Source organism: Alligator mississippiensis, chromosome 1, assembly GCF_030867095.1.
Source record: "Alligator mississippiensis isolate rAllMis1 chromosome 1, rAllMis1, whole genome shotgun sequence".
In the NCBI taxonomy this organism is placed as follows: Eukaryota; Metazoa; Chordata; order Crocodylia; family Alligatoridae; genus Alligator; species Alligator mississippiensis.
In genome coordinates, this window is record NC_081824.1 from 268,299,043 (window position 1) to 268,325,170 (window position 26,128).

The 26,128-nt window shown below is 45.5% G+C and overlaps 1 protein-coding gene across 1 annotated transcript; it reads right to left on the reverse strand.

Annotated features, from left to right (window-relative positions):
* Positions 1-3,837: 3,837 nt before the first annotated feature.
* POGLUT1 (protein O-glucosyltransferase 1) lies at positions 3,838-23,014 on the reverse strand. The gene is made up of 11 exons (XM_006262295.4): positions 22,897-23,014; positions 19,910-20,000; positions 18,942-19,085; positions 16,824-16,959; positions 14,298-14,419; positions 12,563-12,622; positions 11,176-11,275; positions 8,467-8,525; positions 7,539-7,706; positions 6,684-6,740; positions 3,838-6,043 (listed from the first exon to the last, which is right to left on the reverse strand). Exons 1-11 carry the CDS (start codon positions 22,967-22,969, stop codon positions 5,890-5,892), a joined length of 1,164 nt encoding a protein of 387 aa, XP_006262357.1. The 5' UTR covers positions 22,970-23,014; the 3' UTR covers positions 3,838-5,889.
* Between the last annotated feature and the right edge of the window lie 3,114 nt (positions 23,015-26,128).

Here is a 26,128-nt window from a genome sequence, read left to right on the forward strand (position 1 = left end):
CCTCCCAACACACACACCAATCTGCCACGGGGGTAATGCTCACACCACCCCCACACCCTCCATCACGCACACACCAACGCCCCCCACATGCCCTCCAACACGCACACCGCAACACACGCACCCCCAATCTGCCCAGGAGGCAACGTTCCCTCCTGACCCCAAACACAGCCGTGCGTCTGGCCCCTAGCAGAGGGGCAAGACCCTCTAGCCAGGCCTTTTGGGATGCCTTCGGGGAAGCGTGGGTCCACCAAGTAAAACTAAGCCCCCAGGGTGATGGGATCCACTAAGGGCGTATTGCGGATTCCTTGGGACAATTGATAACAAAACAGACAGGACCGGGGATTTGTAGCAAGTGCGCTGAGGGGGGACACAGAGCAGCCCACGCCGGACAGTTTCTCCCTGGCTCTCTAATGAGTCGGAGGTGTCACTGAATGTTGCCCGGTGCAGCTCTGCCTCGAGACATGAGGGAACAAGGGACAGGAAAGCAGTCCCCAGGGGCCCTCCTGGCCAGAACCTCCTTTCCCAGCCAGGCATATTGTGAGCTTAGACTTGGCCAGGAGGAGGTTGACCAGGAGGTCCCAGGGCTTGGGAAGGGGGGCCCAGATGGGAAGGGCAGAAATGAAAATGCAGGAAGAAGTGCAGCCAGAACCTCAGCAGAAGGTTTTGGAGGAGGTGAAAGAGAGGCTGCAGCCTGGCATGCTCCAGGTAGGCATGCCATGTGCACCAGGGTCTCGCTCCACACACAGAAGGGGCTGGCATCAGTAGGGCTGTCCCAAGGTGGGGTGCCCGGGACCCTGCAGACAGTGCTGTACAGGCCCTGCTGCAGCTGCCTCGTGCCTCCGCTGCTGAGTGCCACTGGCTCTGCCACTGCCGAGCGCTGCTGGCTCTGCCACTGCCACTGCTGAGTGCTGCTGGCCCCAGCTGCTTGCCACCCCCGCCCCCTGCTCCGCTAGCTCGCCGTCCCCTGGGCCCCGCACAAGCTGATATGCCCCAGGACCCACACATCCCTAGGGATGGCTCTGGGTATCAGAAGTGAGGAGGCTGCTCCAACATGCTGGAATTCCAGCACGTCGGAGGAGACTCAATCAAATCTGCTGGAGCGTGGCAATTACTGCTCTCCAGTATCCTCCTGCCTCTCATGCATCAGCGTCCCCACACTTAAAAATAGTGATGGGGCATTTGAACTGACGTTCATTGAATGAGCTTTATTTCAAGTGCCTCCACCATCATTTTGAAGCCTGGGGACACTGATACACGTGATGCAGTGGCACTTTAATTAGAGCAGTTCTAGGTGCCACTCTAAAGCACTGCCCCCCTGCACCACTGGAGTACATATAGAACTGCATAGGGGCACTCTAGCCAGGAACCTGGCAGAAGTCCAAGCAGGAGCTAAGCGTGGCTCCTCTAAACCTTCTCTGCCAGGAAACACAGTCCACTGTATGCGCGCACGCGCACACGCACACACACACACCCCTGAGGGGAGAATGCTACTTAAAACAAGGCTGATGCCCTCTAAGCAAAGTGATGACTTCCATCTGGACAGTGCCAAGTCTGTCCTAGAGGCCACACCACTGACGTGCACCTTCCGGGATGGAGCCTGGATGCAGAAGTAAGAATTAGAATGGAAGAACTGCCACTCACTAGCTCAGCCCACAGGGCCATATTGCCCAGCATCATTTCTACATGTTATGCTTTCAGTTCCCTTGTGAAGACGTCCAGCCAGGCAAAGGAGGCACCAAGCACTACCACCAGGTACTGCACAACATCTATAGCATGGCCAAGCCAGCCATCCACTGCCTGGCCTGCCGAGGGGCCATGAAGCGCATCTCAGGGCTCATCTATGAGGAGACCCACAGGGTGCTGAAGATTTTCCTGGATGCTATCACCTACGCCAAGCACATTAAAGGAAGACTGACCATCATGGACATGGTCTGTGCCTTGAAATGCCATGGCTGCATCCTGTACCCATTCAGCATCTAAGTCTCCAGTAGCAAAGACACACAGTGGCAGAGAGTGGATGCAGAAAGGGAGAGTGAATTGGGTATGACTAGGGTTTTTTCCACTCTTCCTCCCTCACTTGCAGCCTCCAGCATTTAAGGCTTAGGAAGTTCTGATTCAGAGTCTGTCCCCCTCACTCCCATGCTCAACCACTACTGATGCCGCTTGCCTCCAGAAATTTGTCCAGTCCTTTGTTGGGGATCCTGACCATCATGTGAATGCAGAATAGCAAGGAGAGTCTTTAAAGTAGAATGAACTGCTAGTTGATAACGTTTCATTGACCTCCCTGTCCCAGTAAAAGTTGCAAAGGAGCCCCTGTATCTGCTGACAAAAAAAAGCCACTATGATGGGAACATAAGGACAGAGGAAGTTGAAGCATTTCTGCTCAAGTCCCTGTTTACATTTCCTTTACAGCCCTCTGGATTTTGGCAGGATCAGAAGTTATTTTTAACTATGTGAGAAATGAAAATCTGTTGTGCTTCCATTAGAAAGAATGCATATCCAGGGTACTCAGAACTGAAAATACAATACAAGGAACTATACATTCCTCTTCTCTCCTATGATCACTATCCCATAGCTGTAGTTCAAGTCTCTGTTCTTTTTAAATTTCGAAGGGAAAAAATTAGTTTGCCTTGGAGACTACAAGGATAGTCACCTTGGCTCATACCTTTGACTGCATCACCTCTTCTATGTACCCCTTCAGATTCCCTTTCTCCATCACATCAAAATAACTACAGTTTGTATTTCAAGTACCTGCACCTTTATATCTTCCTAGCATAATGTTTCAGTCAAAAAAAAGATATATTTCTAAAAGTCCAAGAGTAATGGAAATGTCTTACTAAAATAATACATGGACTGGAATATTCCTTTGATGAAGACTTTCACGTGACAATACTCACATCGTCATATATTCAAGTTAATGCAGCATCTTTATGTGATGTTAGTTGTGTCTGTAGTGAGAACAGTTTAGCTGCCCCACTGGATTGAGTGGGGAGACACAGGTTGCCTAGAAGTGGTGTGCCTAATATTTCACTGTCAGACTGTAAATTATTACCCCTTAAACAATCGGCAGGCCCTGCCATTATATCCCCACCCTCTCTATCTCCTGTGTACAATGCAGGTACCTACCTCTGCTTTGCTATTGATGACAGCTTACATGGTTTTTACACTTTCAAAAAAGCACCTTATGCATGGGGGAAATCCCCACAAGGCCTCTTTATCATCCCCCTTCAAAACCATCCTTTCAACTCTCCTTTGATGCTTACAAAAATCTTAAGGTAACCAGCCGACGTGCAAGACCGACCTGCAGCTTGCTAGGCTGATCAATCTTGATTCCTTGTTTCATGTGCTCCTGTTTTTTATCTTGCATTCAAAATTGTCTTTTCACTGTATGCTCATAAGGTACCTACCACAATGGAGTCTTGAGGCATATGTATAGCACAACGGCAGTACAACTAATGAAAAGCTTGCAGAAGAGGGAAGCTCCATCAATGCTACCCATGAGGGAGCAACCATCTCTAGAGATTAAAGGGTTCACTCCCAGGCTTCTTTGAACCTGCTAACAAAAAGGCTAAAGCATTATGACTGTTATAGTGATGTGAAAGAGGAAATTAATTGAAATGCATGAACTGTTTCACTCTGGCACTGAACACTTATCAATCATTACCAATCTGGACTAGTTATGAATCAGTGACTTAAATGTTAAAAGCTCCATATTTAAATCCCATTCCCCTGAGACTACATTTCCGCTAAAAGCATCCAGATCTGGCTGTCCAGATCCTTGGATCCTTGATTACAGCAAAATCTTCCCTTTAATTGAGAAATAATCCAGCCAACAAACAGGAGTTTGTTCGTTTTTAATCTAAAAGCGCTTAAAAACAAAAAATAAGTTTAAAAAAAATATGGTTAATAATCGGTTTCATCATTCGAGATAACTGACTCCTCTTTAAAAACGATCATACAAGCTTTTAACAACAACAACAAAAATCCACTACTGGACAGTTCTTCACTTATCAAGTTAATTTTAAAATCTGATTTAATTATTTTATGTGCTGGAATTATATCAGTCCAACCAGTGGCCCTGCAACTGGTGCTCTAGCTACCATGTCTGGTCCACAGTGCCTTGTTCTAGGAGCTAGCAGTGCTTTCCAGGCAGCATGGTCAGGCAGGTGCTCAAAATTTGCAGCCCCATAGTTTATCAGGATGATGAGATTGTGCGTTTTCTCCTCCTCTGACATACTTGCCAAAGGAGGAGAGAGTAAGCTGTTGCCTCGGTCTCCTTTTTCCCCACTGTTGTGTTTCAGACCAGTCTTAGCACTTTGCTTCACTCTGCTGTGTACTCTTCAGAGGCTGTAAAGAGGAGAATCCCACTGACACTCAACCATTCACAGCCAAAACTAGTGTTCTGGGAGTCAGCCAAGCTGACAGCATTTGTAAAGAGATTACATGGATACAAAAGGAGAGACACAGACACACATTTAAGATAAGCATCCAAAGGAATGTACAGAATAAAATCTCCATTCAGCAATCCTAGGTCAGAAAGTGTGGCCTTACTGCAAGACCTTGGCTGTGTCCAGATAAGCAGGAACTTTGGTTCCCCAGGGATAACTATCAGCGGCATACCTTGTGTCATTGCTAGTTGTCCCTGGGAAACGCCCATTCCATGCACCCCTCAGTGGGTGGCAGGTTACCCTGGATGGGGTAGGGGAGGCTAGGGCCAGCAACTGTGCTGGCCCCAGCTGCCTGGAATAGACTCCCCCCAAGGTGGTGCAAGCACCTACTTTGGACACTTTCAAGAAACACCTGCATGCCTATTTTGCTGGGATCATTTGCTCCAGCTGACTTCCTGCCCCTTGGACAGGGGGCTGGATGATGATGTAGTGAGGCCCCTTCCAGCCCTAATGTCTACGAAATCTTACCTGGGATCCTGCAGGTACACCTCCAGCTGGCCAGGCTCATTTTGGGCACTGTGTGCTGCCTCCACATGCACCACTCTTTTTTTTCTGTGCCAGTTTTTTTGCCCCCTGGATCTTCAGGGTTCAAAAAACCACCCCCCATGCTGCAAGGTAGTGGCAGCGCAGGGAATGCCAAAACGTGCGGTGTGTGGCACCATGGACGGGTCTGCGGTGCCACATACTGTATGGCCATGCTTGTCTGGATGCAGCCCTTAAAAGCAAATGCAAGTAAAGGAGAGCTGTATTCAAAGTGAGAACACTGCGTTACAACTGCCCCCCTCACCTCAGGACTACAGTGCATGCTATAAACATTACACACATGGGTTATGAGGTAGGAAGTTTGCACAAGTGTTCAACTGCCCATCTTGGCCTGAGCATCTGAGCTCTTACAAAATTACATAAACCTACAAAAAAAATTATATTCTAAATTACCCATAAAACTAACCTAAACCCCCAATCTCTGCTGCTGACAAGAAATGCCTGTCCCCTGACCATCATCACATTACTAAAATAATGGTGACAATTTGCCAAAAATAGTAGTACAAGGGAGGTACAGGGGGACTAAATGATGTGCCCACAGTCACAGAGGTGTTATAACCCCAAGGATTCCATGGACTGCAATGGAGTTTAGGTCAGGTCCATAGCGAGTCAGAGGTAGGTGGTAGCAGCACCCAGTTCCCTGCTCTGAACACTAAACATAGTCACTTCATTATTTATCTATCTTATCTAGGAGTTTAAGCCTAGCTAATGGTGTTATAGATATTGTGTGATGAGATCAGATCATACAGGAATTATGTTAAGTTCCAATTCTTCTGTTTACTATAGTTTTAGTGTATGGGCTGTGTTGAAAGGAATCTAAGAGAAGATATGTAATCTTTGGATTTCCACAGTGATCACCAGCTACAGGCCTTGAATTGGAGAGAACCATAATAGCCTTTTAAAGCTCCGTTTTCAAATGTTTGGAGACAACATCGTAGTTCTTCTTCCTTTTAACTCTGTAAGTCAGGGTTTTAGAATATTCAGTCAGCAGATTCTCCCAGTAACAAGAGACATCCTCCATCCGCAAGTGGTCTGTGATGAACTGGCGCCCTCTGAAGACAAACAAAAATATCAGACCAGAGTCAATTCTTAGTTCTGACAAAAAAAAAAATCCTTTGATTCAGGGTTTTTTGCCAAATCAAATCGTTTTGATCTGGCTTTTGCTGATTGGCGTCTGGGGTTGTCATATATTTTTGAAGAGCAACATGCAGTACTACTTTTTTATAAATGTTAAGCTGACTTTTCGCTAGCACTGAAGCCTCTAAAGACTGAAATGTCTTGTGAATAACGAATAGGAATAGTCTGGAGGATATCAGTACAAGCTTTCCCAACACTAGCTTATCCACGAGCCTTGACTATTTCCTTAAGAGCACCAGATACTGCAACCAGTGGTGGCATTTTTGTGATGTGGACATTTGTTCACTGAAGTTAGCACATTTTACAAAGTGGCCTAAAGTTAAGACCCCCTGGCTCTTGGGAGAGGGGATGAAGGGCCTACAGCATCAGATCTGAACTAGAGGCTATAATGTGAAATGATGCTACTCTGTCATTAGTAGTGTAAACCATACAACTTCACTGCTTATGATAAATACACTGTGCATTGTTATCACAAGGCTGTCCTCTACAGGTTGCACTTCTCGCTGATGAAACAGGAAAGAGAATTCCCTGCGTCAGGAAGGATGTAAAACTTACCGCTCTGAAATTTCTTGTGCTATATCATCATTTTCCTTCACAAACTGCAACAGTTCCCTAAAATGAAGACAACAGGTAGCAGGTAACCACAGCATCAAGGTAGAGTACTGCAACTCTGGGCCAGGCTACTGTGGCAGAGATGGATTTGTGGATTCTCAAACATCATGTACTACCGGTGTTGCTAATATCATAACCAGGAATACATTTGTAGTTTGCAGCAACGGGCAGTTCTGAGGGAGAGGAAGTCAACTCCGAGATTGGAGAGCTGTTGGAATGCGTTACTGGGTAGGCCAACTGCTCTCTTTTGTACTCTGCATGTCAGAAATGCTGAGGGCTTGCCTCGATTTTTAGATTTTTGCTCTCCACCTCCCCCACCTCCCAAGATGTACTGAATGTCTTGGTAAAATTCAATATAGCCCTCTGATCGGGATCTCAGAACAAAGGTTTACATTAAAAAGTTACGGGCAGAATCCAAAATGCATCCAGTAATCTAGACAATATTAGACTAGACTGTCTACATGCCTTGTATGCCTCTAATCAGGGCAGTAACTTGTTTACCTTTTACATGTGAAAGGCTTTAATCCACTTGGTATCCAACTAAAACGTACTGAGGGTTTTGTTTTCTTCTTTTGCAAAGAAAAGAAAACAACACGCACACCCCATCTGTCTAAGGAACTGCCAATTGCTCAGCCACTGCTTGATACTCTACCTTTGCTGCTCTGAATATGAGACAAGGCATGGGTACTTACTGGTTAAAATCACACTTCAAGCATTCAGCCCACTACAGCAAATCAGTCTGCATAATACCCTAGCCATTACTGGGTAATACCAGGCAGATCAGCTTTAGTCTCTCACCTGACATCAGAGAGGTCTGATTTAACAGGGATGTAGTGAACCCAAGGCTTCAGCTGTGGGTAGAAAAACTCCAGCCACTCCTCACCCACATGAAAGACAAGTGAGCCACACAGGAAGAGATGTTTGAGACGGAAGCTGGCTGCCACCCCACGAAAATTAAAAAGGTATCTGTAAAAAGATAAATCACATTTTTGTATGGGTTTCCCAGAGCCATCAAACCTATAGCTAAAGACATTTTTAAGGTTTGTAAAATTCTTGTCTGCTCTGGTAACATGCTCTGTGCCTTTACTCCAAGTTAAAAACTTGTGGAGCCTAGGCTATAAATAACTACTCTGCATTTTCTGTCTCCCCTCCCCTGCCTTTAGTGTAACAGCTAGTGGGGTCTCACTTAGACGAGGCTAAGCTGAAGGGCACATCTCACCCCAAACTCCCAACAGTGGGAGCCAGATCAGGACTGGTAGGTTTTCCACTGTCTGGCAGGGGAAAACGTCCACAGAACATTGGCAATCATGATGATTATATTAATGCAATAGAAACATGATGGCTATGACAAATTGAATGGAAGATCACAAAAAAGGATCTGGTGTCACCAACAGCTGTTGATAGGTTCTAGTGGAGCATTTTCAATCAATACATGCATTTATTTGTGATTTGGGATCTAAGAAAGACTTCTGTGCTTATTTCCTACAAAAAACTTCAATTCTCATTCACACTCCAGCCTTGCCAGGTTCCTGAATCTGACATTTAAAGGGGCCAAACACAGCTCCCAAACCTTCAGGTGACTCCGCACAACTAATGCATGGGTCTGCCTGTCTGAATGGAATTAGCTGCAAGACCAGGGCCTTAAAAATAAAACATTATACTAGAACAAATAAGTTTAGCAACACAAATAGTAGCCCTTGAACAGATGTAGTGATCAAAATCTCACTTGTATTTGCAGTGATCAACCAGTGGAATTTCCTTAGCTGGGGGTTTCCCAAGAGTGTCCTTAAAGAAATGAGATGTTTAAAAGAATCAGTTCAACAATATTTCATATTCAAATGTTATACTGATTTTTTTTAATGTTTTAGTAAATGATAAATCAAGCTAAAGTTTAAATTACTTCTATCCCTGCTCATCCTCCCAGTTTAGCTTCTAGATGTGATAGTGTTTTTTGCAAGCCTCTCTAAACTCTAGCTGAGAGATTGTCAAAACATTATAAACTTTCTAAGAAAAACTTGTACCAGGTCCTCACCTTGGCTGACCTGAGTTCTTATGTAGCTGTAACCACAGACATTGCTGTGTTCTGAATATTCCTGTCATTATGGGATGACCTCATTTGCAAGGCCTCTCACATGCATCCTCTAGACTTGGGACAATGATTGGTCATCAAATCTTAGTGAGTGGCTATTGCACTAGAAATGCTTACAACAATGGGATGGATACCAGAGGCCTACAAAAACCAGGCTGGCAGACTGTACCTGTTGGCAGCTGGAGTTTAAAGCAGGGGAAAGGGACCAACAGTATAAACAAAGAGATGACAAGAAAGGTATAAACAGGTCTTGTGGAAATAGAGGTACATAGAAACTTGGTCAGGAAGGGACCTAGCTGAGGGTGTAGGGAAAGGCTGTGTATCTTTGTGATGGGCAAGGGTGATGGTCACATGGACATAAAAAAGCGCTGTGCAGATATTGTGATGGGAATGTATATGACGATGTAATAGCAGTGATGTGTTTTGGATTGTCAAGAGAGTTTTGGTAAAAGGGTGTGTGTGTGTGTGTGTGTGTGTGTGTGTGTGTGTGTGTGTGTGTGTGTGTGTGTGTGTGTGTGTGTGTGTGTGTGTGTCTTTCTTTACAACCAACTGCGGCTAAACAACTAAAATCATGAGCCGCCTGCCTTCCTAAACACACACAGATACCCATACCCTGGGTCTACCAAGGGGAATGGGAGCTAGATGCAGAGATGTTGCATAGCATTTAAGAGGCATTTGTTTTTCAACAGACTCTATACTCTTGTATTATTTTTTCATATCAAAAGCAATGTGTAGAACCTTTTACAAAGCCTATTTGCCAGGTTTTGTCTGAAAAGTTATTCAGTCTTCAGTGAAATTCTGGGAAAAGTGTGTCTAACCTACAGTGGGAGTCAGAAGTGGACCCTTAGGACAGGGAGCAGGGTTCCTAGAAGAGGTCAATAGGCAGGTCTCTATTTTGAGGTCTCTATTTGAGACTTCAACACTGAAAGGCAGTCCTTAGCTTCTGACCAGACTCCAGAAGCATGAAACACCTACTGATCCAGGACTTGGATCACGTGACAGCAATCTGATGGTCAACAGGGGATGCCTAGCCAGATGAGAGTCTATCATGAAAGTCTCTCGTCTAATACCGATAAAGAAAGGTGGACTCTAGTCAATTTAAAATTCCTGGATGCAAAAGTTAACCATGTTGGGCATCAAGGTGACAGATCCTAGAGACTGAAAGTCTCAGTATAACCTGGGAATATTTGCAACAATCAGCAGTAATGCAAGACTAGTCATTGGTAGAAGAAAGATTGTAATTTTTTACCCTGATACACCTTAGCCAGCATGGTCATCTTGCAAAATTATCCAGCTAGAGGGCAAACTTACATCTACTATCACAGTGATCAAAACTATCTTTGGTTTTGTCAACTGGTCCAAAATCTCGCTCAGCTACAAAGCTTAGACTTGAGTGAGGTCTCAGCCTTCCAACCTCTACTGATCTCACTTTGCTACTGCAGTCTGAATTGGAATGATTTTCTCTGACAGCTGACAAGAAGTTTCTTCACTGATAACCTAGTACCCCCATCCAATCTCCTAGAACAATGGGGTCAAAATGTCCTCAGTAGATCAAGAACTTTTCTGTCTGAACCCTGAAGGCCGTTAGTGGAGTCCCACAAGGCTCCCTTCCTCTAGTTCCACTGCTGTTCAGCACCTCTGCGAAAGCAGCTGAGTCAACCTGGCCTGAAGTGCCAGTCATTTGCAGACAATAGGACCCCCTACTCCATATCAACTATGAGCAGTACAGTGTCCAAGCTTTTTCAATGCTTCACTAAAAGCATCTAGACAAAACAGCTGAGGCAGCTGGATCCAAATAAAAGAGCTGGCAGAAGATGGAAACACTTTAAAAAGCCTGTCTCCACTATAGCCTCCCCACTATCCGGGGCATCTGTCCTGGGTTCCTGAGGTTAAGGCAGGCGTGTCAACTCAATTTGGCTTTGTAGGCCAGATCAGACTACAATGCTTCTCACAGGCTGAATGACCAACACCCACTGACCAATTTTAGTCACCAACGGGCACTAAAGACTTAAATTCTGCAGCAGGAAAGGAGTTGGGTGCAATGAGCAGTGGGGGTTCACCCCTGCATCCCAAAACTGTACCAACACAGCAGCTCCAGCAGCTTTTCCAACAAGCCCTGCAGGCCACCAGTATGATAGTCCTGGGTCAGACCATAAGTTTGGGGTTATTACTTATTCCTACTATTAAATCCCTCTGAGTACAGAGAGGACCAATCAATTCCACCATCAGACAGCGACGGAAACCCCCAGTCTCAGACAAAGCAACCTGTACATTAAGTACTCAGCATTGCCCTTTCTTATCTGTTGCTTTCTAGGCTGCTTATCCAGTTGGCTTGTTCGAGGTTACTTTTTCAGATTTCCAGGCCTGGTTTTTTGTGTATTCTGCATCAACGAGTTCAGGGTTTTCTCGAGACAAAAGAATAAGGGGATCTCTCTCAGGACTTGTTCTGCAAGAGAAAAACCATTGGAATCAGTCAGTGCTGCTCTTCATCTTCATACAGTTATGGAGGCAGTGGAATAATTCTGAGTGATATACCTTTACCCCTTTTAAGTCCTATACTATTTAAATGTTATTCAGAACAAATCAGCAAGAGCTGTCTTTTCAAAGCCTGATTCGAAGTCTCAGTTTACCCATAAAACAATGAGAGTTGAGAGAAGCTTAACATCTTTTCACATTATTTTTTGTTAAACGCTATTTTAATATACTACAAAGCTATGACCTGTCCAAAATCTTTCATTCTTCGTCCCCTGAATATACTAGTGATAGTCGTACATTATCAGGACTGTATTTCTCACTGCATAATCTATTAACATGAGTAATAGAAGAAAGACGGGAAATTAGTACTGCTGTCATTTGAACATTGTGAGGGATAGAAAAAGCCATCTACCTTTTTCCTCACTCCCCACCATTCAAGTATCACTGCTGTAAGAATACCCATTGAGTCACGAGGAGCACTTTGATAGAGAACAGATCATACAAATGGCAAAAAAGAGCTACAGGGATAAAAGAAACCTTCTGATGCATACCCTACAGTTCCCATTGCAAAGGAAGGTAAATGCTGCTGAAAGAAACCTCTTTTTAATTAACTAAATGGTCTGCGTAAGAACTAAAATAGCTGAATGCTTGTGCATAACCACAAGGGGTGATGGATTTCTTATATTTATTTTACTATACTATATGACTTACAAATAGCATTCGTTACCTAGATTTGTGATGGAATACAAAATGGGTGACAGTTTTTTATTTATAAAAACCAGTATTTTGAGTTAATGTTTTTGTTTAGTATTTGGAGTGGCCAATTCATGAGCACCAGCAACAAATGCTGTAAATGCTTCCCCAGGAAGCAACCCCTCAAGCCAAAGAGGTTTCCCTTTCTTAACAATTCAGTAAGAGTCTCAGAAACTACTAATTGTGCCAAACTGTGTCAGGTTTTTTCCCCAGGATGTGGACTGAGATAGCTGTGGCCTAAGAAAAATTGAGCAATATTTGCCATGCAGCACTATTTCACTTCACTACAGCATTTGCCATGTCTTCCACAAGTAACATGAAATGCCAGGACACTGTATATGCTGTTTGAACATTTATAACCTCTGCATCTATTTGAAACAAGTAATACTTAAAAGATCTCCAGAAATAAAAGGTTAATACCTCAGCCCAACTTTGGTTTTGATTTAGCTGGTATTGTTTGCAACCCACGTGGCCAGCATATCTTTGAATTGGAAAATGGACTCACCTGGATCCTCGGAAATATCCTTTGGATAGCTTTTCCTTCCAGGGCCATTTTTCTGCAGATCTGGAAATATTTTTTATACATAATCATGAAAGTGCTGTTATAGTCTTCTATAGGCTAGTCTTCTCTATTACTATTCAGGTTTGCTGGGCCACTTGCTTCTTCATGGTACGAAAGTATCTCATTTAAGGCCAACAAAATGGGCTTTCCCACAGATCATTGTTCTCTAGCCAAAATATTACAGGCTACTTTGCAAGGATACTGTCAAGATAACAAGGTATACATGCATGTAAAATAAACTTTTGCCTGTTATTAGTAAAACAGTAAATGAAAATGGACAGTAATTTAAAAATCTATTCCACTTTTCACTAATTTTCCTGCTGCTTTATTTTTCCCCCCTTTCACTAAGCAATTAATGGAACTAGTCTAGGCAGTTTCTAGACCTTTGTGTTTCCTACTGCCTACTTTTCAGCAAAACATTGTTTGTAAAGGTGATAACACTACAGCTAATGTTTATATAGGTAACTTTCATTTTACTTTAAAAAGAGTCAACCATTATGAAAATGATTTTTATAATCCCATATGGCACAGGTGTGTACCCATGTGTCTACATGTACATGAACATACCTATCAAATATGTGACTGACGCAACTCTTACCCCACAACCTTAAATTTTGTAATCCTTGCCATCTCTCTTTTGCAATCCCTTGCCTATTTTCTCACAAGAGCTATCTTGTCTAAAATGCAGGTGTTAATCCTACAATCTAATCTGTGCAGGTGGATCCCTGCATCCACATGTAACCCCAGTGATGCAAACAGGGTCCCTGGACAGGTGAACATTTGCTCAATTGGATCCAACTGTCAATTTTTGGAGACAGAAAAATTGTTTTAAAACTATTTTCACCAGCACACACAAAGCACAACTTTAGGCATTCCAGAAATAGTATTTTTGTATCCCCTCATACTTAAGAAAATACAAAACCCTATATTTTGAGCTTCAACTGATGTCTGAAACTTTGAGAGTCCAAACACTAACGGGTCTGTGCTATGAAATGTCACTCCTATAGTATTTATAGACTTGCTCACCTACCTGTATTTGTAAGAAAGACCAGCCCTTGTTAGGTTGACAAAGGAAAGACTCCCTGGTTTTCTGGTCCTGCTACTTAGCCTTAGTCCCATAATGACTCTCAAGCCAGAGGGCAGCTCCTGTTTCTTCTTTGGTGTAGCAGAAGGCAGGTATAAGTGTTCTTCTTTCTCTTCCCCAGCTGCTTTTACTGGCACCCAGAGTCACCACTACAGTAAGAGCCTGGGTTACTGCAGAAGCGGCTGGAAACAGAGTCTGCACCACATGCCGTGCTAGATTTCTGCAGATCACAGTTCAAGAACCGCTGCTTTAATGACCTAACCTGCCTAAATGAAGTTGATGGGAACTCTTACATTAACTAACTGTGAAGGCCTGGGCTCTCACCCCATAGTAAATATGTTTGGTCTTTAACATTCCTTGCTGAGAGGCTGGAGACACGTGGAGGACTCTCATCCAATACTGCAACCTTGTTTAGCCCATGGAATGAGAGCCAGCAAATCAGAGCATAAGATGATGTGGATCCCTGCTTTGATGGTAATGGATCCCAAGGCTTTGATGGTAATATGCTAGGTTGCACTAATACTAGAGGCGCCACTGCACAGTTATGTTCAAGGGCTTATTTTCCTATTCAAAAAAAAGACTCCTGAAACCTACCTTTGGAGATCTTCTCTCATTTGGTCCCAGCGTCCAAGGCCTGTTGGGTAAATTGGCCACACAGCTGGCCCCCCTTCCCAAAACGTCCAGGCAGGGTACATGATATCACGGTACTCAGAGGTCTTCAAAGCAAGGAAATTAATGTTAGCTGAGTTATACAGGGATCTCTCAATTGTACTAAATCTGTTGCATGTAACAGACAGGTGGTTTTCTGGAACCTTGTAAGCTTTCTCCAAATGTTCCTGCTAGGTACAAAGATGCTAGTAGGGGCACAAATTCCCATTCACTGGAAATGTCAGTTTCCCTATTAAAAAGTTAATGATTAGATGGGATTTGTATTAGGGATGCACCAATAGAGATTTTGGGGGCCAATACCAATAGCAATTTTTAAGGAGGCATATTGGCCAATACCGATCCTATTTCCAATACAGCTGTGTGCAGCTGGTAAGTCTACTGTGGTAGAAGGGACATGGGAGGTGCAGATCAGCACCCCCTGCAGTGAGGGGAGGGAGTGGGGCAGGGGCTAGGGGAGATGCTGCCCAGCCGGGGCAGGACAAGGCATGGGACAGAGCTGTGGGGGGAGTTGGGGAGTGTATACCCCCAGATCTGCGTGGGGCTGGGGGGCAGGCTGTAGCTGCAGGCTGCACTGGGCTCTTATTGGCGGGGGCTGGGAGCGGGGCTACAGAGGAGGCTGCAGCCACCCCCACAGACCCCTCTCCCAGTGACACTGCCACCTGCCCAGCGCAGCTCCGGCTCTTCACAACATGTGGGTGGAGGCAGGGTGTTGAGTCGGGGCTGTGCTCCGGGCAGGTGGCAGCAACACTGGGAGGGAGATTATGGGGTGGCTACAGTGAAATTTGGGGTGGCTGCAGCCTCCCCCTGTAATTCCAATTCCAGGCCACCATTGCCCACCCCGAGCCCAGCCCCCACAGAAAAGAGCCCAGCGCAGCTCCAGCTCCAGCCCACCCACTCTGCTCCATGCAGATCAGAAGCACATCCTCCCCTGTGCCACTCGGGTGAGCCATGGCTCCATCTCACGCCCTGCCCCAGCTGGGCAGTGTCTTCCCCAGCCCCTGGCCCACTCCCTCTCTCACCATAGGGGCGCTGATCTGCCCACTTCCCCCCATGCCCCTTCTCTTCCCCCTCCCCTTCCACAACAGACTTACCAGCCACACACTGCTCTCCAAGCTGCCAGGCTGTGTTCCTCGCTGCCTGTGTGCTGTGCTGAAGCTGCACACATGCATGAGCATTTATCAGCCAAATTACTGACTGCATCAGGCCGATTTCCAATACAACCAATTTTCATTATATTGGTGCACTTCTAATTTGTGTAAAATCAAACAGATATAAACCAGTACTTTGCAGGCATACCCCAAGCCAGCATACAAGTTTCTTGGTCCTTAAAATGTTGACCAGCCCATTTCTTCCCTTGAGACTTGTCTAGCTTTTTCTTGATTTCCAACATTCTGCAATGCTTCTTGGGGGGGCTATATTTCACTGAAATGCCGTACCAGATTTGGCACATGAATGGAAGTTCTGTTATCAAGGGAAGAGAACCAAGCTCCGGTTTGGTTTCTCAGCATATTGCCCTCAAGTTATTGCCCATGACAATTGCAACATAGGGGTGCAGTTCTAGTAGAGAAGATGGGCATTTATACACATACATTTGCCTGCTCTGACGTGCCAAAGATCCAGCATGTCAGAGCAGGCTCGATTCATTGATTCTGCTCCGTGTGCCAGCTCATGTGGCTGGTGTTGTTTCGCATACAGTTATATAAATGGTGAAATGTGCATCAGCGCTAAGAAAATGGCAGCAGCGTGCTTTTGAACTAACACATCTTTGGTGTGTTTTAGTTCAAAAGTGTTCCACCAACATTTTCTCAGAGTTCACATGCATTTCGCCATTTATACAAATGTATGCACCGCAGCGCCAGGCACTTTAAGAGAGTTCAGCACTGTAGCACAAACATGTGTACAAATGCCCCATCTGCCCAAAGAATGAGTTTGTTTTTTTGGGTGTACATGCAAAAGGGTGAGAGATAATGCACAACCTGCTATGCCATGTTAGACTCTTGAATCCATTTTAAAATATCCTGAAGTCAAAATGTAACTTCAGCAGAGAAGTTAAGCTTGTAATGAACCTCAGTTCATATAATTCCAGTGTGACATACATCACTCCACTCAGGTGCATGTGACACATGAGTCTGGAACAGGAGCTGATATTCCTTTGAACAAGCCTCCAGTTCCTTCTGCTGGGGAGTTAGATAAAAAGAACCTCTAAATATGAGAAACAGAAAACCTCAGGTTTTTTACTTTAAAGAAGAGGGTAATTTCAACATAGCCTTTAAATGCTGGATAAAGATAGCTGATCCTTGGAGAACCAACTTCAAGAAGCCTTGTATTTCAATTGGGAAGGGATTTGTTATAGCTGCTTACTTTGGATGCAATGAGCCAAGAAGATGAAATGCATTAATTTTTTCTACATTAATCTTTCCTAGCATCACAAAGGCCTGTGCAGGCTCTCACCTTACTGAAGGAGAAGACTGGGATGATGGGTTTCATCCATGTGGGGACCTGGGGGTAATCACGCACATTGATCACCATCTCCATGTTGGGGAGGTGATCAATGATTTCCAGAATGAAGTGCTCAACCCCACTACACCTACAAAGAACAGACATACAGTGAAAAGCCAGGAATAAAAAAAGGTGATGATGAGTTGTATGTCTGCCTTCCTCAACACTTATTCTTCCTGAAGAAAGAGTGGCAAAGAAGGTAGGTAGGAAAGCAAAGGACACAACTTTATCAATGTAAGTGATGACAAGGTTTGAGGCTAATTAGAAATAAAGGCAGGGAAATGACAATTAATGCTTCATCTTCTCAATACACTGCTGAGATTTCTCAGTTTACTGTCTTTAGATACAGAAAAAACTTTCCCCTGCAAAAGAATACAGGGAGGCAATAGGACAGCTGTTACAGAGTACTAATGCTATCCAACAACTTAAGACAGGAATTCAGGAATGCTACATCCAACTGAAACTGTGGTAGGAAATTAGAGGGGCAGAATGTATTGTAGTCATCTGGTGTCAACTTCCCTACTTTTGGTGGAGTGGATAAGAATTTCATTTCTTCATGAGAACATACGAATTCCTAACACATGACTTGTAACATTCCTTTTTCAGGATATGTAATAATATAGTCCTTTAATTTTTTTAATATTGAAGCCTGTCATAGAAGAATACTTCAACCAGTGAGTGATTGAGTAAGCCACCAACACATTGAGCCAGACAGAATAAGCACGTGATAAACCCAGTAAAGCTGTTTCACTAAGTGCAAAGAACCAGCCAACAGGCTTTGCACCACAGGGTCAGACACATCTGTTTAGTTCTTCCCAAGTGCAGGAGTAGGGAAAGACTACACATCTTTGATTTCTAGAAAGGGAACCAACCTGAGGCTGGGGCAGGGGAAAGCAACTGAATACATAGGAATTCACTCATTTTAATCGCTTGACTTTTTTTTTTTAGAGCTTTTTATGCAAATCAAGTTGGGACTCTAAAAACAATTTTAAATTGGTTCCATCACAATTTTTATACAAAAACTTATCATGAACTAAACTATAAAGGCTGGCCTTTTTACGCACAATTTCTATTCAAGTATCTTATCTTAATTTTGCAAACAGCTGAAGGCAAAAAACAAACTATTGAAAATTAAGCCTGATCATGCAAACACTTTATTAATCAGGTACGAGACTTTACTCACATGAATAGTCTTATTGACTTTAACTGCTCAATGCTTAAAGTTAAGCAAGAGTGTAAAATTTGCAACATCAGGGGCTAAAAATGTAATTTGGGCAAAACCTGTCTGATACTGTCATAAAATCTTGATCATTTCAAAATAAAATGGCTCAGGGTGGCAACAAAAAATATTTTGTCTTCCAGTACATTAACAAACCAAACCCAAACCAAACCAAACTTCAATGATTAAAGACTATTAAAGAGGGGAAAAGTACAGAATTACCTACTTGCCAACAAGAGATTATTTAAATCATGTTCTTTTAAAATTTAAAACAAAAAACATATGAATTTTGTTTTTTTCTTTAAAGCATAACTTTTATCCCCCTTCCCTTTCAGTAGATCCTACCAACTAATCAAGAAGCAATACTTATAAGTTCCAAAGAGACTGCATCCAAATGTCTCCAGCTGAAGCAATGTGTCACTATGTTAGAGGGTTCAAATAAAGGGGAACTGGATGAAATACTGGTCAACAGAGTAACAGCTTCTATATGCAAGACATTACCCTCAATTACCCTTCCACACCATAATGCAAAGTACAGTCAGTAGCCCTCCAACTCCTAATCCAACTTTGGTCCTGACAAGAATGCAAATTTTCCCCTGCAACCAATCTTGAACACTAACCAGTTTGGGGCTGTAACCCCTTCTAGCCCCCTGCATGATCAAGTGCAGTTTTAACCTTTTGTCAGACTAACTGCAGAACTTAGAAGTCAATCCATTTCACACTTTCATCAGGCTCTCTCTCTAATATGGCCTTCAGATCATCCTGCTCGGATGCTCTAACCAGTAGAACACAAATTCAGCTGGTATTTTTGTGTCTCTTTTGGGCAAATGGATTTTATGCATTGCTCTCACCTTGCAGGGAACATGCAATCATGCTCCCGGTATAACTTGTTATCAATGATCTGGTAGTGTGTCCCAAGCTTTCGGCTAACCACACTTGACAGCAGCTCCTTGGAGATACCCTCTCGAAAGGGAGCCAGGTCCTGTTTCCAAACACTAAGGAAAAGTAGACACCAGCCATCGTTAGTAAACACATTATATTCCCATTCATGCTGCATGCAAGAGGGGCCTCCAGCTAATGTACGGTAAGTTCAGTACTGCTTCCAATCATCTGACAAATGTAGTGTTGGGGGGGGGGGGTCTTCAGTTTAGCTCACCTTGTAGAACTCACAAATGTTCTACGCACTGCTTGCACATATAGCAAACCTAGCTACAAGCATCTTGATGCCAGAAAACTAGGCTTCACCAACCACTAGCTAACTGGGGCAGTATATGGTATTAGGTAGTTGGCAGACATACGATATAAACAGCATCTACTAAACTTTTTAAAAGATGGCTAAGAGTCCAGAAATTAGGATGTTCAAAGCTCTCCTTCCTGCTAAGAACATTCTTTTGAGAATCACATCCCAAATGTATTAACATTTTGTCTCTTCTTTCCACTCCCTCTTTTCTCATCATCCTTTGAATGGGCAGTGCCGTTTAGACAGTCCTAAACATTTAAGTCTATCCCAAAAACAGCTCCAGCACATGCAGGTGCAATGCAAGTTTCTCCATATGGCAACACTTCTCCAGAGGCACCATCAAGAGGGACTTCAGACCCTCATGACACTTCAGCATGAGGAAGGTAACCACCAACTAATTTAACATTACACTATGAATAGCATTTCCCTTTTTTCACATTAGTTCTCCCTCCTGAGCTGTATGTACAACAGGTCAGATTACAAATGTTGCTCTGTCAAATCCCCACCCCCCCCATGCATGGCCAGTGTTTTCCCTCTAATCCCAAAAGGCTCAAACAAAAAAGGGAAGCGAGTCCTCACCTTCGGTGGCAACTGCAATTCTCTTGTATGCAGGGCTGGTACCTTTCTAGAGCACTGTTAATCTGGTCAATAATTTTTCCCCATTTTGCATCTGGAAACAAGAGAAGACAGAGACTGAGGAATCTGCCTGTTATATTATCACAGCAGCTAACAGGGCGAGGGGAACAGGATTTGTGGTCCCTAAAAGCCATCCAGTGTTGTGGCAGCAAGCTAGGTGCCAATTTCTGCAGCACACTTCTATAATACTCTCACCTACATGCCTGACATATTACATGGCCGGACCAGCTCCAGAGAGGAGAAAACTTTTCTACTGAGACTGTCAGCAACGGAGCACCAGCCATGACAGCAGTTATCTTAATGTGGACTGCAGACTGAGAAAACAGACTCAGTACACATAAACCACTAAACAGGTATTGCATACCAGTGGCTTTCATAGACACTAAAGATAGGTGCATTTGAACCTATGGCTTAAAGGCAACTTTTTTACTTGCACCAACTTTCTCCAATTTCTTTCTTTTGTGTGTGTGTGTGTGTTCCAGGTCAAATTAGCCAGATCAGGTCCAAATCTCCTTGAATCATTCAAGAACCATAGTGTCCCTGCTACTGGCAAGTATCTTCCACCCCTGCCTGGGGCTTCCAATACTTCCAAGTCCTTTGGTGGGCATCCTATGTGCAGGCTCAAGCCTGCAGACTTGGGGTTCGTGTGCCCCTGAGTTTCACTTGCCCTCAGCCATATGGGCACAGGAGCAAGCTAGGGAAGAGTCTTCCATTTCCATAAAGTCAATGTGTAGCCGAGATCCTCCCACTGGAAGCTGGCCAGTGGGAAGCCACCCATGAGGCTCTTATAGGCAGTCCTGTCTGCAAGCAGACAGGGATGCACCCTCCACCTCACCGTGCCATTTTAATTGCATTTTTGGCTCGGGTATGAGACTTGTGGGCTAAGATTGACTTTTATTAGTAAATGTTTAGGATTGTGAATCCAAAAAGAGCTGACAAAGCCAGCAGGGAAATACATAGTGCCCAAGCGAGGGACTAACAATAGAAGGATGGGGGTGAGGAGGGGAATGCAACTAGGTTACAGGAGATACAATGTTAGCCAACTAAGCCCCAGGGTAGGAGGGAAGGGGGAAGGGGATTATTTCACTCTTTCAAGAGGGACAGAGAGAAAGAAAAGCAAGGTCTGCCCCTTCCTTTCCCAACTAATAGAGACCAACTCCTAATTCTCATCAGGGTGGTCTCCCTTATTCAACTAGACATCTAGAGAAAGGGACACGTGCCATGTGGTGCTACATGTTGCTAGTAATGTTTTTAAGCAACAAATAAATAAGCATAAAGCCAACTCAAGAAGCAATTCTGAACCAGAAGGTCAAGTTTCCGATAGCAATCTAGCGGTTTAAAGAAAGTTGGGCTGTGCAGTCACCTGCGTCTGGTTATCCACCACCCAGGTGGTAGGTTTGACAAGTAACTGGACCAGCTGACCAGCTATCATATGATCGATCATAGCTTGGGCTCAGGCTTCTTATAAGAGGAAGCCTACCAACTCACAGACAGATTAGAAGCTAGAATAAAAATAAGGGAGGGCTTCTTTTTTTTCTTTCAAGCAGAAGTGCCCTGCTACAAACAAAAGGGAGGAAGCACTTTACAGTGCATCATAAAGAAGAGAAAAGATTCTTGTAATCAGAGAAAACCTATCTAACTAATCCTTCCCTACACTAAGAGCAAGATGCCAATGAGGAAGCCCAAGAAGCATGCAGAACTGGTAAGCCTGGGAGATGGAGGGGAAGGGGCACAGTTTAAAGGTCAACTGCTGCTTGATCAAAGTGCTTGCCAGGCTGAAGAGTAACTTGGTCCTGCTTTAAGCTGTTTCTGAAAGAGGTAGAGAAACTGCAGTGGCAGCAGTGGCTGGCAGGGGAAGAAAATACGCTCTCCTGTTTCTAGCCACTTGGGGCACCTATACATGAGTGCCAAGGCACTTGGAGCAGACTCAATTAATTGGATTGAGTCAGGTGGTACAACCACCTAACCTGGAAATCTTCAAGGGGAGACTAGACGGCCACCTTGCTGCAGTTACTTGACCCCAGTTGTGTTTCCTGCTTGGTGCAGGGGGCTGGACCTGATCTTCCAAAGTCTCTTCCGGCACCTTACAATCTATGAGTCGGAGTGGACTTGATTAATTGCCGTGCTCCAGCAGCCTCCTGAATCGCCTGCATCAGTGTCCCTGCACCTAAAAATAGTGGTGGGGGCGCTTGAGCTAAAGCTCGTTCAACAAGCTTTAGTTCAAGTGCCCCCACTGCTATTTTTAAGCATGGGGATGCTGAGACACAAGACATGGCAGTGCTTTAAAGTGCCACCCCCAAACATGATAAATGCCCTTGTTTCCTTCCTGACACCTGTCTAGGGTGGCCATCATAGAAGACAGTCCGGTTGTCCTCTGTCCTCTATTGATACAAAGCTGGATGCTTTGACATCTCTATTTTCCTCTTGAAGAGGAAAATAGAGGGCATAAAGGCGCTGGGTTTTGTAGCAACAGAGGACAGAGTAGCAGAAAACCGGAACATCCTCTCTGATGGATGCCCTACACCTGGCAAGGGTGAAGCCTGACAGGTCGGCATCGGGAGCCTCCTGGGAAGTGTTGGGCCCAGTAACTGTGCGGCCAGCGGTTGCCCAAGCCGCGATAAAGTGCTTCCCACGTGGCTCAAGGGTGCGCGTCTCTGGCGGGAGAAGCAGAGTAACTGAAGTGGCAGCAGCAGGGGCGGCGGGGGAGAAGGTAAGTCCTCCCCTTCCCAGCCACTCCTGGGCCCCGACGCCTGCCAAGCGCTGCACGTGGCCCGAAGCCTGACGGCGATCCCGGGACACGTCGGATCCCGACGGCGGCAGCCCCTTGCCCAAGCCCTGGACATGCGGGGGCCTTGCACACCCGCAACGATGCCTCGCCCAGGCCAGGGCGCTCCCGCCGCCCCGCACCCAGCCCGGCCCCCGCCCCTCACCTGCCGCGCCCCCGCCCAGCAGCACCCAGCAAGCGGCGGCCGCCAGTACTAGCCCCGGCCCCGGCTGCCCCATGGCGCCGGGACCCCGCTCCGCTCGTGCGCCGGCGCGCTGCCCTCCACTTTCCGCCCCGCACAAAGATGGTCGCCCCTATGCCCCGCACAAACATGGCCGCCCTGCACCATGGCCCCAGCCCCCCTCCCCCCTTCTGCTTGTGCGTCGGCGCATTGCCCTCCGGTTCTCGCCCCTCCCAAAGATGGCCGCCCCCACGTGCCCCGCAAAAACATGGCCGCCCCATTCTAACTGTAAGGGCGGGAACTGTGTGCAAGAGGCAGGGCCACATAGAGAATATCCCCGTAGGGGGAATAGCTGTTGCCGATGCTCCCTGTGTTGTAGCCTGCTGTATTGCAGTGCCCCCTGGTGGTGTTGGGGTTGGGGATGGATGATAATGGTGTAGCTATTTTCTGTGGTGATAGCCAGAAAAGGTGCTTTGGGTCAATGTGACATCTCTTATTAGACCGATTTAACTTGGTTTAGTTGGTCTAATAAAAAATGTCGTATTTACCCAGAGAGCCTTGTCTGCCTATGTCCTTAGACCAGGGGTCGGCAACGTTTTGGGTCAGAGTGCCAAAAACACCCACAACCTTGACTTGTAAGATGTTGGTGTGCTGGGGGCAGACAGTGGGGGAGCAATGCGGGGCCCAATTCTTGTTGTGGCAGCACAGCCCCGACCCCTTCCCTGCTGTCCAACCCAAGGCAGGAGTGCCAAACAAAATGCCTCCAAATACCACACTCTGGTGCAGGGATGGGCAATTCTTTTTGGCAGAGGGCCGCTTACTGAGTTTTGGCAAGCCATCGAGGGCAGCAAGACGGGCAGCCCAGGGCAGATTAATATTAATTTTCTAAATTTTTTTTAGGGGCCCCGCAGGCTGGATAGAATGGCCTGCCAGGCTGCGTCCAGCCCCCGGAGTCGCATTTTGCCCGCCCCTGCTCTGGTGCCTGTGTTGGAGGTTGCCTTATCCCTGCCTTAGACCAACAGGCTACCACCAACACCCTGTAACATGAGGGATAGTAACATAAGGAGAAGTGCAAAGTCCTGCACTTCGGATGTAACAACCCCATGCACCAGTACAAGTTTGGGACCAGCTGACTAAGCAGCAGCTCTGCAGAAAAGGACCTGGGGGTTACAGTGGACAATAACCTGAATAAAAGCCAGCAGCGTGCCCTTGTTGCCAAGAAGGCTCATGGCATACTGGGCTGCATTGGTAGGAGTGTTGTCAGCAGAGTGAGCGAGGTGGTGGAATCTCCAGCCTTGGAGGCAGGGGAGAGTTTGAGACCTGGGCAGACAAAGCCTCGACTGGGATGATCTAGTTGGGGCTGGTCCTGCTTTGAGCAGGGAGTTAAACTGGATGACCTCCTGAGGTCCTTTCCAGTCTTATTTTTCCATGATTCTGTGTCTTCCCCAGACCAGTGAAGGAGTTCCTCTCTTTCTGGTACCAAAGGCTGGGAGGTTGCTAAATAAAGTGGATAAATATGGGCCTTGTCTTGGACAAAACCTGGGCAGCAGCCATCTCCATCAGCCTGCCCACCTCTCTTGATGGTTCCACCAGCATCCTGAAGTGAAAGGACAAAATCTGCCCTCTCTGTCCCTGTGTGTGTAACCTCTGCTGCTGGGAGCTGCACATAGGTCTAGAGCTGAAATCATCTCTGTCCTGCCAGTTCCAAATGCAGGGCTGGCCCATCCTACACTGAGAAATCTGTGGCTGCAGGGGTCCCCACAGCCAGGCGGAGAGGCCACAGCCCTTCCCACATTTGGCAGTGTAGCCTGGCCACCTGCCCCGGCTGCCACCCTTCCCCCTGTGTCCAGTGTGCTAGGATGTTGGTTTCCTTCCCAGCCAAGCTGGGGAGGAATTCCTGGCCCCAGCCCTGAGGAGAGATCAGGAGGCCCCATAACTACATCTTGCAGGGGGCCCCCCAAAAACTGTGGGCTGGCCCTATCCAAATGAATGACTTGTAGTTCGTTCCCCCTTCTCCCACAAATCGGGAGGTGCATCTCTCTTTGCATTTTTTTGCTTGGCTAGTTCTCCCTCCTCCTCCTACTACTACCTCTTTTCCACCCCCTACCGCCTCCTCCAAACACACACATCCCTGTGTCTAAAGATGTTTTGACTTCTCTGATCTGTTCCTTTACGATGATGTGGTCCAGAAGTCCTCATGTAACTTCATCTCTTCAGGAGCCAGGGCTGCAAGTAAAACTTTTAATTATTGTTGGACCAGAATAAAGCCATGTATATTGGCAATGCTCATCTGTGACCCAACACTCTTTTTGGTTTCCAGAACTGATTCTAAAAATGCCACCTTCAAAACAATTCGTGTTCAGACTGGTTCTGCCAAGGAGAGTCAGCCTGCAGGAGGTAGGTTTGTTAATATGGTGACTGGAGCACTGTCACTACATACGCATCCAACCATCCAGCTTGGGGCTACTTTGCTGTCTACAAACTGTGTCTATCCATGGTTCTTACTGGATACTATTAGAGCCCTCTGTCAATTGTACTATTAACTTGCTGTCTTTCTTCAACCACCCCAACAGGAATATGCTACTCATTTGAAAACCATTTTCTATTTTGTATTAAATCAAACAGTGGAGTTAGATTAGAAAACTGTACCACTGAAATCTTGATACAATTCCTCACCCTGCTCAATTAAATAGATGAACAATTTGCTAGAGTCCAAAAAGGTGGAAACTTGCTTTGTCACTGAAGGCAGAAGAGCCAATCTAGTAACTTTTGGCAGGCAGCTGAATTCCTTATAACAGACCAGATTGTGACTTATATCTGGGTCTTCATGTATGGAGGGTTTTTTGCAGGGTTTGAATTATACTTTATTTGCAAAATAAAAAAATTAAACAGTTCCTTGATTAACAAGTCCTCCTAAGGGAAGGAGCAATTCGATTGGAGACCCCCACCCCTGTTTCTGGTTTTTTCAAATCTTACAGGGGGGGCTCTTGTGTCTTATGGGAGTGGTCAGTTGCCTTGAGCTCCCCCTTAATTTGTGCCCTGGTTTGTTGTCCTATATTTAATCCTCGACAAAGCAATCAGAACTGGTTAAGTAGAGGAAATCACCAAATCTAAACTTCAGCTTAAGAGCAATGGACAGCCTTCTGACGGTGGATGTAAGGGAGAATTGACAATGCAGGAAAAGAGACCTTGGACAAAAGCATGTGGACCTCAAAGT